Source organism: Dromiciops gliroides, chromosome 3, assembly GCF_019393635.1.
Source record: "Dromiciops gliroides isolate mDroGli1 chromosome 3, mDroGli1.pri, whole genome shotgun sequence".
NCBI classification, from domain to species: domain Eukaryota; kingdom Metazoa; phylum Chordata; class Mammalia; order Microbiotheria; family Microbiotheriidae; genus Dromiciops; species Dromiciops gliroides.
Window position 1 is genome coordinate 615,606,510 of NC_057863.1, and position 14,291 is coordinate 615,620,800.

Here is a 14,291-nt window from a genome sequence, read left to right on the forward strand (position 1 = left end):
GGAATTTGTGCAAGGTGAGTTAGTAGCAGAGATGGGACTAGACAGAAGACATCTCATTAATTCTGAATGAACCTTCCTAGGTAGAGCTGTCCCATTCTTTTTTCAGGGGCTACTATGGAGTATCAAATAATAATAGCAACATTATTGCATTGTTGTCTAATGGATAGAGAAATGGCACTGGAGTTAAGGAAATGTGGGTTCAGATCTTGCCTCTGGTGTGTTATATTGGCTGTGTGATTTTGGCCAGGTCATATAATCTCTTAGTTTCCCCTCAAAGAACTCTCTCCTTTTGTAATGTTGTTGCAGGACAGGTGACAATAGTGAAATCATGGGTCCATAGTGTCATAGTGGAGTCAGGAGGACCTGAGTTCAAATCCAGACTCAGACACTTACTAGCTGTGTGACCCTGGGCAAGTCACTTAACTCCAATAAAGCATGTGCCTATCAGCCGTCCTCTCTCCTCTCACCCTTCACAAAACTGCTTTCCTCCACTATCTTGATGAAACATTGTCATGGGGTAAAAACAAACAAACAAACCCCCCCCCAAAAAAACCCCAAACCACTACTTCACAACACACAGAAGTGTCTAAGTGTTGCTCCTTGGGAAACAGTGGGTTAATGGGCCATGAAGTTTCCTCACTGTAAAGGGTACTCTAGGCTGGGCGATCTCCCAGTATCTGGTAGAGTCCCCATAGCATGGTAACAGACGTGGAGTCAGGACTACCTGATTTCAAAAACTGTGAGACTCTGTGCAAGTAACTTTGACCCTTCAAGCCTTAGTTTCCTCATCTGTAAAATGGGGTAATGATATCACCTGACCCCCCCCAAGGTTGTTGTGAGGATCAAATGGCATGAATGCATGCAAAGTCCCTGAGCTATTATTGGTCACTGGAATTGGACAAAAAAGTATGGCTGGCTGAGCATCATTCAACACTCCTAATGGCAAAGCAGTTTAAATCTTAAGTCAACCATTTTGTTAATCATGGAATCACAGATCCCAGCAGAAATGGGAAAGGACCCAAGAACCCCAAGGGTCTGAGCTGGAAGAGACCCAAGAATGGAGAAAGTTAGAGCTGCAACGGACAGCTTTCTTTGCTGAGCTCAAAGCATTTAACCCAGGCACTAATGGGAGGCAGGGAGGGCTCAGGGGGTTGGCTCCCAATATCCCCTTTACAGTCCTAACCTGCTAAGATTCTGGGATTCCAAGAGGGTCAGAGGAAGCAGGATTTGGTGATTCCAGGTTACTAAGATTCTCTTTTTTAAAAGTTCTACCAAACTAGGTGTTTGTTTTTCCAAATTTCTACAAAATTTGATGATTCTAAGAATCAGAGACAAGCTCATCCTGACATCTTCTCTTATAAATGAGGATGAGTCCTGGAGAAGGGACAAGGTTGGCCCAAGGTCTTATGTAAGTCACGAGTAAGACAGCTGGGGTTCAGACTCAGTTCCCCTACTGACAGATTCAGGATCCTTCCCTCCCTCCACTAGCCCAAGGGCACAGAGGGCATCAGGAGCAGAGCTTAGATAGAAAGGGAAAGAAGGAGGGGCTGGAGGGAAGCTCATGGAGCCCCTCGGTGGTGGTTGAAAATATGGTGAGAAGAGGGGGAGGGAGAGAAGGAGGGGAGACAGACAGACAGATAGACAGAGACAGAGAGAGACAGATAGAGACAGAGAGAGACAGAGACACAGAGAGAGACAGAGAGGGAGAGAGACACAGATAGACAGAAAGAGAGGAACAGAGAGAGAGACAGAGAGAAAGAGAGAGAGACAGAGAGAAAGAGAGAGACAGACAGACAGAGAGGGACAGACAGACAGAGAGAGAGACAGAGAGAAAGCCTGAAGGTCTAAAAGCCAGGTAGACAAGAAGAGGCCCAAGAGTCAAAGAGAGAAAAGGAAAGAAAGGAGGAGGGCAGGAGGAACAAGCACAGAGTGGTGCTACACCATAGTGCAGTGGTCTAGGTGCTGGATTTAAGGTGAAAAGATCTGGGTTTGAATCTTGACTCTGCTGAGTATTAGCAGTTCAACCTGGGGCAAGCCATTTTAATCTTCCTTGCCTTCAATCTCCTCACCTGCAGAATGAGGGGGGTTATATGAAATGGTTCCTAAGGCCCCTCCCAGCTCTGACATTCTAGTTTCACATTCTACAGGCCAAAGTCCCTTCCAGCTCTAAATCTCACGTTCCTAGGTAGACAGAATGGTAGATGCAGACTAGGCATGTCCCCTAGATGACAACAGGGAAGCTTTCTCCTATTCTCCCCTCTTCCTGACTTGGCCATCTTGGCCTTCCCAGACCTTGCTCCTGCACCCCCTTGATCTCCCTGGCCTGGCAGACCCGTGCTGTTTCTGGTCTCCCCCGCCCAGGTTTCCTCTCCCCAGCTCCCAGACCTCAGTCCTGAGTTCTCTGTGGCAGGGCCCTGATCCCCCTGGCTGCCTCCCTCCTGCAAGGAATCCCCCAGGGATGGGCCGCCTTGGTTCTCACCCAGTCTGCCTGCAGTATTAATTGCTAATCTCTCTCATTTTCTCCCCCTCTATCTGCTTGCCTTGCCTTGTCCTGAGCTCTCCTATTAATCAGAAAGAAGGACAAATCCAGCATTTGCATGCTTAACCCGCCAGGCTCCCCATCTCAGTCGTGATAAACCACCCCCAGACAGGAATCCATTGCCAAGCAAAGATCCTCAGGGGACGAGGAGCAGGGAAAAGGGCAGCAGGGGAGAGTCAACCCTCCCTCTCCCTTGATCTGGGAAGCCATGTCACACATGCAAATAGGTTACTGATACAAGAATCTGCGTCATGAAGTGAAGGGTCCTGAGTCTAGGAAGCTGTCCGACATAGAAGGGTGTTACAGATACAGATCTGGGAAACTGAGCCACATGTGTTCTTGATTTGGAAAACATATACACATATAGATCTCGGATTGGGAAGTAACTGTCTATCATCACCATCCTCACAGTTAACACTTAAAAAGGACCTACTATGTGCCAGGCACTGTGTTAAGCACTTTATAAATATTATCTCATTTGATCCTGCCCTGGGAGATGGATGCTATTTGGGAGGGGGGCAGGGAAATAAGGGTTAAGTAACTTGCCCAAGGTCACACAGCTAGTGTCAAGTATCTGAGGCTGGATCTGAACTCAGGTCCTCCTGAATCCAGGGTCAGTGCTTTATCCACTGCACCACCTAGCTGCCCCCCCCCATGCTATTATTTTTAAAGGATTTTTTTGGGGGGGTGAGGCAATTGGGGTTAAGTGACTTGCCCAGGGTCACACAGCTGGTAAGTGTCTGAGGCTGGATCGGAACTCAGGTCCTCCTGAATCCAGGGCCGGTGCTCTATCCACTGCACCACCTAACTGCCCCCCAGTGGATGCTATTATTAACCCCATTTTACAGTTAAGGAAACTGAGGCAAACAGAAGTTAAGTGACTTGTCCAGGGCCACAAAGCTGCCCTGCAAAAACAAACAAACAAGAAATAATATACTTAGATACTCTGCACCACCTAGCTGCCTCATACTTAGAGACTCTTAAGAGCTGGAATATATCATTGAGTCCAGTCTTCTTTTCCACATCAGAACCCTGAAGTGCCAAGGAGGAAGATGATTTGGCCAAGGACACCTAGGTGATGAACGGCAGGGTTGAGACTCAAACCTGGGGCCCCCAGTTCCCAGTTCAGTATTCCTTCCTCTAAGGGGAATTCTGGGTTGGGTCTGTGGCATTGGGAAGGGTCGGAGTGTCTCAGTCTCAAAGTTATTTATACCCTTGATAGGATCAGAAACGAAGCCCATAAATACTGTCGGCCTGGCCAGCTCAGCCTCAGTGGGTGGGGTGGGCTAACCTGCTATAATTAGTGGCAAGTCTGGATTAGAGGACGTTTTCCCTTGTTTAGCTCATGCTGTTCCACTCTGTGCCTGGAATGTCTCCTCTTCCCCTCTACCCCTCCAAGATCGCCCCATCTTTCAAGACTCAGCTCCAGCTCCCCTTGCCCTTGTCACTTTTCCCTGGTCACCGAGCCTCATTGCAGTTATTGGGGGGTTGGGGCGAGGGTAGGGTGCTGTCATAGGATTTAAAGGGATCTCGTGTAACTCCGCACCTCCCACCAGCCCTCATGATACAGCTGAGGAAAACTACAGTCTGGAGGTGACTTGTCTAAGGACACAGAGAGAGGTCATTGTTATTGTTCAGTCATTTCAGACTCTCCAGGACCCCATTTGGGGTTTTCTTGGCAGAGACACTGGAGTAGTTTACCATTTACTTCTCTGGCTCATTTTACAGATGGGGAAACTGAGGCAAACAAGGTTAAGTGACTTGTCTAGGGTTACACAGTAAGTATCTGAGGCCACATTTGAACTCACGACTTCCAGGCTCCCCGGGGCTCTATCCATTGCACCACCTAGCTAACAGAGGTAATAATAAGTGGCAAAACTGGGGTTTGAATCTTGTTCCTCTAACTCCAAAATCCAGGACTCTTTCCACATCACTTTCATTGCTAATTATTTCACATGTTTGAGACTTGGCTCCCTAACCAGACCCCTTGAGCATGGAGACAGAGAGAGTGCAGTGGAAATGGCCCTGAACTTGGAGATGAGGGGCAGGAGGTCAAAGCCCCCATCTCTCACTTGCTGCCTGGGTGACCCTCTCAAGGCCTCAGTTTCCATAAAATGAGGGGACTGGGTTAAGGTCCTTTTTAGCTTCAGATCTCTGATGTCAGTCATCTTCGTAACCCCCTCCATGAAGGGTGATCTGGGTAAATCACCAACTGGCTGAATTTTCAAGAAATGTCATGTTATTGCCTTCAAGTATAAACTTGTTTTATTACTTTGCTATGAGAGCTGCTTCAACACCTGTGGAAATGTGTGCATCTACTGCTGGAAAATTCTGGCGTTTCTTATGTTAAGCATCCCACATTCTCCTCCAAATCCCATCTACCCCGACCCACTGATTTAGCAAAATTTTCATCATCAAGAAAGGCAAAGGCTGGACTCCAGTCTGCACATTCTGAATTTGTGGGATCCCAGTAAATGAGGCCCCACTGCAGTGCGGACTTATAGTGTTCTCCCTTCTTTGCTGAGCCGAAAGCACTTAACCAAGCAGGGAAAGCTCAGAGTTTAGTCCCCCTAAAGCTGCCTTTACAATTCTAACCTTCGAAGATTCTCAGATTCAAAGAGGGTCAGAAGAACCAGGATCTGGTGATTCTAGATTCCTAAGATTCTATTATTTTAAGTTCTAAGAAATCAGGATTTTATTCTCCCAAATTTCTAGAATTCGATGATTCTAAGAAACAGAGATTCCATGCCTGTGATTCTATTCCCCTCTCCACCCTGGAGAATTTGATCTGACATAGCATAGGAGTCCCTACAAGAACCCCGGCCTCCTAGCCCCCAGTGGAGACCACACACACACACACACACACACACACACACATACTTTCTCAAAAATCTTCACCCCAAAGGATGCTGCTCCAGTGGAAGATTTTTGGATGCTGGCCAGCCCCCTCTCCTCTCCTCTCCTCTCCTCAGGGTAGATTTTTCCTCTCTCCCTTGCCTCCACCCAGGAAAAAGTGAGAGAGGCATAGAAATAAATGTGGGTCTGTTTTCACATGAGAATACCTCGCCCCTCCCCCTCCCCCTGCTGCCCACAGCCTCAGCGTCTAATTGACATGAGCAGATGGTATTGTTTGGTGAAAAACTTGAGCAGGAGGGGAAAAAACTCGGCTTTTCAGGATAATGTAGATTAAAAGTTCACAAAAGCGGGAGCTGAATTTGAGGGTGTGAGAGTGAAGGAAAAGAGCAAAGGCATCTTGGCAGGGGCTGTCTAGCCTGGGTTGGGAAAGGACCAAGGGTGCCAGGATGGAAGCCTTCCACATCCCCGCTGCCACCTAATACTGTCGGGCCTGACAATGCACGCCACAGGCTCCAGCGAGGGGCTGAGAACGCATTCAGGGGCACAGAGGGGAATTTCAGTGTGGGGTAGAAGCTCAAAGACCTCTTCTGATACTTTACTGCTGCCCTGTACACCCCCCATGATCCAGAGACACTGGTCTCCTGGCTGTTCCCCACACTCCATCTCCCACCTCCATGCCTTTGCAGTGGCTGTGCCTCATGCCTGAAATGTAGTCTCTCTTCACCTCCACCTCTTGGAATTCTGAACTCCTTCTAAAGCCAAGAGGCTTTTCCTGATCTGCACCCCCTCCCCCGCAACACACACAGACCTTAGTACTTCCTACTTCACCCACTGCCTAATCACTTACTGCATTTCATCTGAACCAGTTTCATCTTTCTACGAGAAGGTAAGCTCCTTGAAGGCAGGAATTGTTTAATTTTTGTCTTTATGAACCCATCACCTGGTAAAGTCTAGTTACAGAGCAGGCACACAACAAATGGCTGTCATAGACTCATAGAATGGTAGAACTTGAAAAGACCTTAGCAAATGGAATGTGAGAACTGGGAGGGACCTCAGAACATAGGATGTTAGAGCTGGGAGGGCCCTTAAAACACAGAGTGTCAGAGCTGGGAGGGCCCTTAGAACATAGGATGTCAGAGCTGGGAGGGCCCTTAGAACACAGAGTGTCAGAGCTGGCAGTGACCTTAGAACACAGACTGTCAGAGCTGGGAGGGCCCTTAGAACACAGAGTGTCAGAGCTGGGAGGGCTCTTAGAACACAGAGTGTCAGAGCTGGGAGGGCCCTTAGAACATAGGATGTCAGAGCTGGGAGGGCCCTTAGAACACAGAGTGTCAGAGCTGGCAGTGACCTTAGAACACAGACTGTCAGAGCTGGGAGGGCCCTTAGAACACAGACTGTCAGAGCTGGGAGGGCTCTTAGAACACAGAGTGTCAGAGCTGGGGGGGGCCCTTAGAACATAGGATGTCAGAGCTGGGAGGGCCCTTAGAACACAGAGCATGTCAGAGCTGGGAGGGCCCTTAGAACACAGAGTGTCAGAGCTGGGGGGGCCCTTAGAACATAGGATGTCAGAGCTGGGAGGGCCCTTAGAACACAGAGCATGTCAGAGCTGGGAGGGCCCTTAGAACACAGAGTGTCAGATCTGGGAGGGGCCTTAAAACAGAGGATGTCAGAGCTGGGAGGGCCCTTAGAACAGAGGATGTCAGAGCTGGGAGGTAAACACTTAGAACATTTAATGTCAGAAGTGGCAGGAATCTTAGAACATAGAACATAAAAGCTAGAAGAGGCTTTAAAAGATATCATGGCAGAACTGAGTGCAAGAGTTGGATGAGCTCATCGTTATAGAAGTATGATTGGAATTGACCTGTTTGGAGATAAGGCTTGATGATCTCTCTATATAGCAGGTGTGGACATTATCTGTCCTGCCTTTGAAAAGGGTGGTAGCTCTTCTCCTACCTCCTTAAGGGGGAGGGGAACAGGACCCTTGCCTTCTGGTTACCTGTTGGCCAGCTGGATGATTCACTGAGTCATGGTTATTGTACATCTGGCCCTTTCAAGGGACCAGACAGATCTGAGGGGGAGAGAGCCAGTGGGCAAAATCTTGAGAATGGACAGAAAGCAGAATTTAGAGAGGTTTTACCCTCTGAGACCTGACTTGGATGCCTGGGAAGTAGGGAGGAGGGAGGGAAGAAGAAAGGGGGAAAGTGCAGGGAGGGAGAGACAGAGAGAGAGAGAGAGAGACAGAGACAGAGACAGAGACACAGAGAGATACACACACATACACACACACACAGAAATAAATAGAGACAGAGACAGAGAGACAAGACAGAGATAGAAGCTGTCTATCCACACAGCCCTCTCCAGAGAGCCTCTTGACCTCAGAGATAGCGGCCATGGAGAGGTAGTGACTGACCCCTCTATGGAACACACTGTGTCTGAAGATAAATGATCAGTAGTGGAGGGGCCCTTCTACTATTGCGTGTAAATGAATAGATTGTTACCACTTGATAGAATGTCAGAGCTGGCACTGAATTTGAAGCATTTCATGTCAGGGCTACAAGGAACCCTGATGATTCTCTTACTGGGGATGGAAACTGAGAAGGCCCATATAGAGGCAGTGACTTGCCTAAGGTCACACAGGTAATAGCAGAGTCTCTTGATGGGGTTCTACTATGTCAATAGCTCTGAGCACACAGAAAACGCCCAGGTAGAAACTGTTCTTTATATTACTTCCCCAGGGCAGGGCTGATTCCTACTTGGGTTAAGTTGTTTCTATTCCATAGGTCTCAGGTCAGGTACTGGCTAGTAAGCCCCCATTGTCCAGTGGGAATTAAACAACAATGGAGTAAAGGAGGAGAGAGAGACAGAGACAGAGACAGAGGAAGGAGGAAGAAGGGAGAGACTTGAACTGACAAGATGGTGCAAAAAGATACCAGAAAGAGGTTGAAGGAGACAAGGGAAACCAAAGGGAGAAGGCACAAGCAAGGAGACAGGGTGGAATAAGGATCTAGAGTCAGAGGTTCTGCTTCCTACCAGCTGTGCTACCTTGGAGAAGTTACTTCTTCCCTCTGGATCTCCATTTCCTCCTAAGTGAAATGAAAGGGTTGGATGGGATGATTTCTAAGGTCCCTTCCTGCTCTAAATCCTATGATCTGATGAGATGACATTAGCCACAGGCCAAAAGAGAGGCTTCCAGGAAGGGAGAAGAAAGGCTTTGGTGGGAACGAGAGAGAGAGATCAGCTGAGGTTCGAACCTGTGCAAAAGCCCTGTGTTCCTACAGCCTGATAAGCTGGGGAAATGAATTCTGATCCCTCCAAAACCCAACCCTGGAAAATTTGTGAGAGAAGGGTCTCCTTTTCAGGCAAATGGGAAATCCTCAGTGCTTCCTCCAGCCGCCCCGGTAATGCCAGGATGTCCCCAATCTGCTTTGAGGGATGGAGAGATTAAGAATAATAAAAAAATTGCAATAAAATATGTGTGAAGGAGGGGGTAATTGTGGACAAATGCAGCATTCAAATTCATTTTTCAGCTCTTTTACACACCATTTCAATCTTATTTTCTGCTTGTTAATGAGATCTTGTTGCTTGGGCTGAGCAAAGCCTTCCAATATCAGGAAGTAATTGCACATAATTTTCTCTCCTACTAGTGATTTGCATCTGTTTTTTTTTTAAATTCTGGGCTCTTTAATACCTCCCCCTCCCCTCATCCCCCTCCCCAGTTTCCTTATGACAAATCTCTTTCTCCTTCTTATATTTCTCTGGTCCACCACTGCTCCTTGTCAATGTTCATTATAAACAGGGTGTTATCAATAGAAATAAACAAATCAAAAACTAAAATCCAGAGGAGGGAGAGAGCTGGAGGGAGTCCCTGAGGCCTGACACGTTGTTCTTCTCTAACGCGGGCAGGTAGGAGGCTGCTGCTACTGTACACTGGGAAGAAAGCACAGGTAGAGACTCCGGAGAGCTGACAGCTCCTAATTCTGCTCCTTACTCTCTGGGTGACCTTAGGTAGGTCACTTCCCCTCTCTGGGCCCCCATTCCCTCCTCACAAAAACAAGGGGCTTGGATGAGGTTATCTAAGGCTTCCGTGATACCATCCATCCTCCACCAATGGCATTGCTGTTACTCTTTGTGCTCACTGTCCGCATCGATCACAGCTCATTCTGTGTTCTGTGTTTCCGTAGACAGGCCTCTTCCCCCACTAAGTTAGAAGTTCCTTGGAGACAGGGACCGTGTTGTATTTAACTTTGTATTTCCCTTGGCACCTGGCATAGCATATACACTATCCAGAGCATTTAAGTAATAAATATTCATTGGGTGAAAGAATGAATGAGTAATGGGTCACATCCGTACAGCACTTTAAACAGCCAAGCGCTTTCCTTACAAAAAGCCCCGTGAAGGAGGTGGCGCAGGTATTATTACCCTTTTACAGATGAGAAAACTGAGTCTCAGAGGTGAACTGACGTCTTGAATCCATGATAAGTCTCAGAGTCAGGACTGAAATCTGGATCTATCCAGAGTCCATGCAATCTAATTCAACATAAGTTTATTAAGTACCTACTATATGTGAGACACTGTGCTAGGTCTATAAGTTCAGTATTCTTTCTATTGCACTAAAGTTTCTCTCTCTCATGCAAGGGAGGAAGATAGGAAGGGAGGGAGGGAGGGAGGGAGGAAGGAAGGAAGGAAGGAAGGAAGGAAGGAAGGAAGGAAGGAAGGAAGGAAGGAAGGAAGGAAGGAAGGAAGGAAGGAAGGAAGGAAGGAAGGAAGGAAGGAAGGAGGAAGGAAGGAAGGAAGGAAGGAAGGAAGGAAGGAAGGAAGGAAGGAAGGAAGGAAGGAAGGAAGGAAGGAAGGAAGGAGGTAGAAGAGAAATAAGGTAGGAAGAAGGAAGGAGAGAAAGATGAGGGAGGACAGAGGGAGGGAGGCATGAAGAAAGGCAGGAAGGAGAGAGGGAGGGAGGAAGGAAAAAAGGAAGGAAAGGGGATAGGTAGGAAGGAAGGAAGAGTGACCTGGAAGGAAAAGAAGGAGGTGGTAAAGGGGATGGGAAGAAGTAGGGGCAGGAAGACTTTAGACAATTATGTTGATCAGATAATTTAATTCGGTACCTACTAACCCATTGGAAGAAGACCTAGGTTGAGAATCTGGAGAGATGGGCTTGAGTCCTGCCTTGACCACTAATTTCCTGAATGACCTCGGGCAGGTTCACTTTAATACTCTAGGCCTTGGCTGGGAATCAAAGTATCTAGAAATTTCATTCTAGAATGAGTTCCAATGAAGAATGTCAAAGCCAGAAGCCTTAGAACACAGGATGTCAGAGCTGGGAGGGTCCTTAGAACACAGGATGTTAGAAGGGATCTCAAAACAAGAGAACCTAGGAGGAAGCTTAGAACACAGTGTTAGAGAGAGGAGGGACCTTATGACGGAAAATGTCATAGCTAGTCATCTTCTGGGGATACTGGCTTCTCTTTCTTCTGTGCAAATCTCTGCCTTTGCTGTGGTATCTCTCTACTGGAGAAGATGCTCAGTATCTGCCTCCCTGGGGTGTGGTCATGGAAACATCCCATGTCTTGTCTGTAGAGTGAGGCAGATGCCAGGAGCAATCAGCCACTGATGAGATGAATACCTACAGACCTAGGCACCTGCTGTTTGTCTGAAGCTGCCTACTGAGGGCTTCTCATTTCCCCCTGGGAACCACTGATACAACAGTGCCCACTGGACCAAATCCAAAGCCCTAGAGAATGGAAGACTTGGGCAAGGGGCAGGGAGGGGAGGGAGGGGATAGGATGGCAAATGCTGTTTTCATCATTTGAAGAGTTGTGTAGAATTCAGATTAGACATTCTGCTTGGCCACCAAAGGTAGACCCAGTAGCAATGATACCCATTTGGACTCTATATAAAGAAGAATTTACTAACAGAGCTGTTCAGCAGCAGAAAGGGATGTCTCAGGGGATAGTAAGTTCCCCATAACTGGGGGGACTCCAGATGAAGCACCTATTCTGTACCATGTGTAGTAAACTTGATGGCTTATTATCAAAAATAAACAGGCTTTTATTAAGCACCTACTCTGTGTTAGGTGTAGTTATCTGGATGACTGTCAAAAATGTTATACAGGGGGCAGCTAGGTGGTGCAGTGGATAGAGCACCTGCCCTGGATTCAGGAGGACCTAAGTTCAAATCTGGACTCAGACACTTAACACTAGCTGTGTGACCCTGGTCAAGTCACTTAACCCCAATTGCCTCACAAAAAAAAAAAAGTTACACAGGAGATTTTTGCTCTTATATGGAGGGCAGAAACAGTGGCCTAAGTAATCAATAACCTGACTTCTGAATATGAAACTGGAAGCCCATGAGTCACTGCTAGGCATTCTGGTCCTTCCCCTCCCCCATTCTTTAATCTTGTCTTTCATTACTTCTCAATATGGTCTCTGCTCCACTCAGATCTGTCTGTTGGTCTTGTCCCCTCCCACCCTGGCACTGTCAGTGGATCTATTTCCTCCAGGTCTCTTCTCTTGCTCTGGGGCATAATGTGTCTTCTCATAATGCCTTGCTCTTGTGGGGGACTCACACTGGTCCTTGAGAACTCATCTGTATATATAAGAACCTAAAAATGCTCCATCCTTCAACCTGATAAGAGAAGATGAAGGTTCTGTCTGTTGGGCAGAGGCCTTTCTTGAATCTTTTTGGTGGCTCCTAGCTCCCCTACCAGTGCCAAATCCCCTGTTCCATACTTCTTGGAAGCTCCTGCCTTTCTGGGCTCCCTTCCATGGACTCAGATGCTCTAATGTTTCCCTTCTAATCACTAAAGAATAAACAAGGATGGAGTATCTGCACATCCCAGGTCTTCAGGGAAACCCACTTCCATTGAACTCTGAACAACATTCCTATATCCCTTTATTCCCATGATCCTCACAGTAAGCACATGAGGTAGCTGGGGGCAACCGCTGGGGAGAGAAGGAAGGTTGAAAGAACATTGGAGACGAGTCAGCACCTTTGGGTTCAGAATGCAAGCCTAGAGAGGGGACCTTTGCCTTCCTCATCTGGAAAACAAAAGGATTAATAATTGTGAACTAGTTAGTCTCTTCCAGTTCTAATTCTATTCATCCCTGGGCCAATCACTTAAATGAAGTCCTCTGTTCCTCATTTAAGGCTGAGGGCTTCATACCTTTCCAGGCTCCTCCACAAACTCAGTAATCCAGGTACACTACCCTACTTGCTATTCCTTTCACACAATGCTCCACTTCCCATCTTCTTGCCTTTGCCCAAGTTGGTCCCCATGCCTACGATGCTGTTCCTTCTCACTCCTGCCTCCCGGGCCTCCTTCAAGACTCAGCTCACAGGGGCAGCTAGGTGGCAGATTCCTCTCTAAGATTACCTTTCATCATATATGTTCTACCCCATTAGACTGTAAGCTCTTTGAGGGCAGGGACCATTTTCACTGTTCTTGGAATCCCCAGGGTTTAGAACTGTGCCCAGCACACAGTGGGTGCTTAATAAATGCACTGAGGATCTCTATGAGGCTCAGTTCTCTCATCTATAAAATGAGGTGAATAAGGCTTATGTTCTTAATCTCACAGTTTTCATGAGGAAAGGGATTCACAGACCTTAAAAAACCCAATGGAAGTTTGAGGAAGTCACTTGGAACAGTGGAAGGAGCTCTGAAACAGGTATCAGGAAAACTGGGTGTGAATGCAGCCTTCATTGTTTGCTAGTCATGTGACCTTGGACAATGTCTTTGGGCCTCAGTCTTTATAAAATGAATGGGTTGATTTTTTTTGCCGTTGTGGGTGTGGAACATCAGACTGTCAAACTTTGGGGAAAGCATTTAGTTTGGGGGGATCACTTTATTCTCCCTCTCCTTTTCGTCCTTTGTTTCACAAGAGATGGCTTGGTGGATGGGGGAGGACATATTTGAAAATGAAAACACTTTTGAAAGTAATGAGTTGGAGTGGAGGATCCCTTAAGTCGATTTTGAAGTAAAGGCCATGCCTATCTAATTAGAAAGAACAGGTCTGGGTTCTGATGGGAAAAAAAGACAGTGGGGCAGAGTGGTGTGCCAATGAGCAGCAAACGTCCCCCTCCCCACCCCACCCCCTCATTCCAGACCTGCTTGGTGAGCTCTGTCATCCTCCTCCACATCTCCTGAGCAAGGGAGAAGGCCTTTTCATCCTCAGGCAACAAGCTAGGTTGGCTTCAGGGCTCTGTCGGAGAGGTCATGTCTGCTGATTCCCTATCCAATCCCTTTTGCAAGGCTGAAAAATACCCTCCCCTGTAGAATTTCAGTCATCAGGATTGAGGCCGATGGGGTTCTGGCCAAGACACCCCATACCGGAGTAACTGGACAGGCCAATAGAAGAGCAGCAAGGCCGGCAGGCCACTACTGGATGTAGCCTGCTCCCTCCTCCCTTTCACCGCAGCTGAGGGACAAAGAAATCGCTTCCTGTTTGCGGCATCATCACAGAATCTCTGCATTGGAAGGACCTCAGGGACCAACTAGTTCAAACCACATCTGAAGGAGGAATCCCTTGAAGATCTCTGTGTTGGACAGCTCTCGTTGTTGGCAAATGTCACCTGATAGAAATGTCCCTCTCGGTAATTTGCCCTCCCTCATGCCCCTTTATGTAGAGTCCAGCCCCCTGGGGCTGAGCAGAATAAGTCTAATCAGCAGAGCCCTTCAGACATGACTAGGAGACAGTGCTAATGTCCCCTCCTCCAAACACACACCTTGAAGTCTTCTTTCTCTAGACTTTCTGTCAATGCTTATAATACATGGTCTCTGGTGTTTTCACTGTCCTGGCCACCTCCCTCTGGACTCACTCCAACCTGTCAGTGTCTTTTATAGAATGTGATGAGAAGACAAGTTGGAGCCGATGGTGGAGAGAGACAGACACAGAGACAGAGA

The 14,291-nt window shown here is 47.5% G+C and overlaps 1 protein-coding gene across 3 annotated transcripts in view; it reads right to left on the reverse strand.

The window, feature by feature from the left end:
* Positions 1-14,291, reverse strand: part of PAX7 (paired box 7) — a 154,602-nt gene that overhangs the window by 45,504 nt on the left and 94,807 nt on the right. The window contains exon 8 of one of the 3 annotated variants that reach the window (XM_043996405.1): positions 2,293-2,299. The exons of the other annotated variants lie outside the window; for them this stretch is intronic. Within the exon in view, the coding sequence (XP_043852340.1) occupies positions 2,293-2,299 (7 nt within the window). The remainder of the gene's footprint in view (positions 1-2,292; positions 2,300-14,291) is intronic. 3 annotated transcript variants of the gene reach the window in all.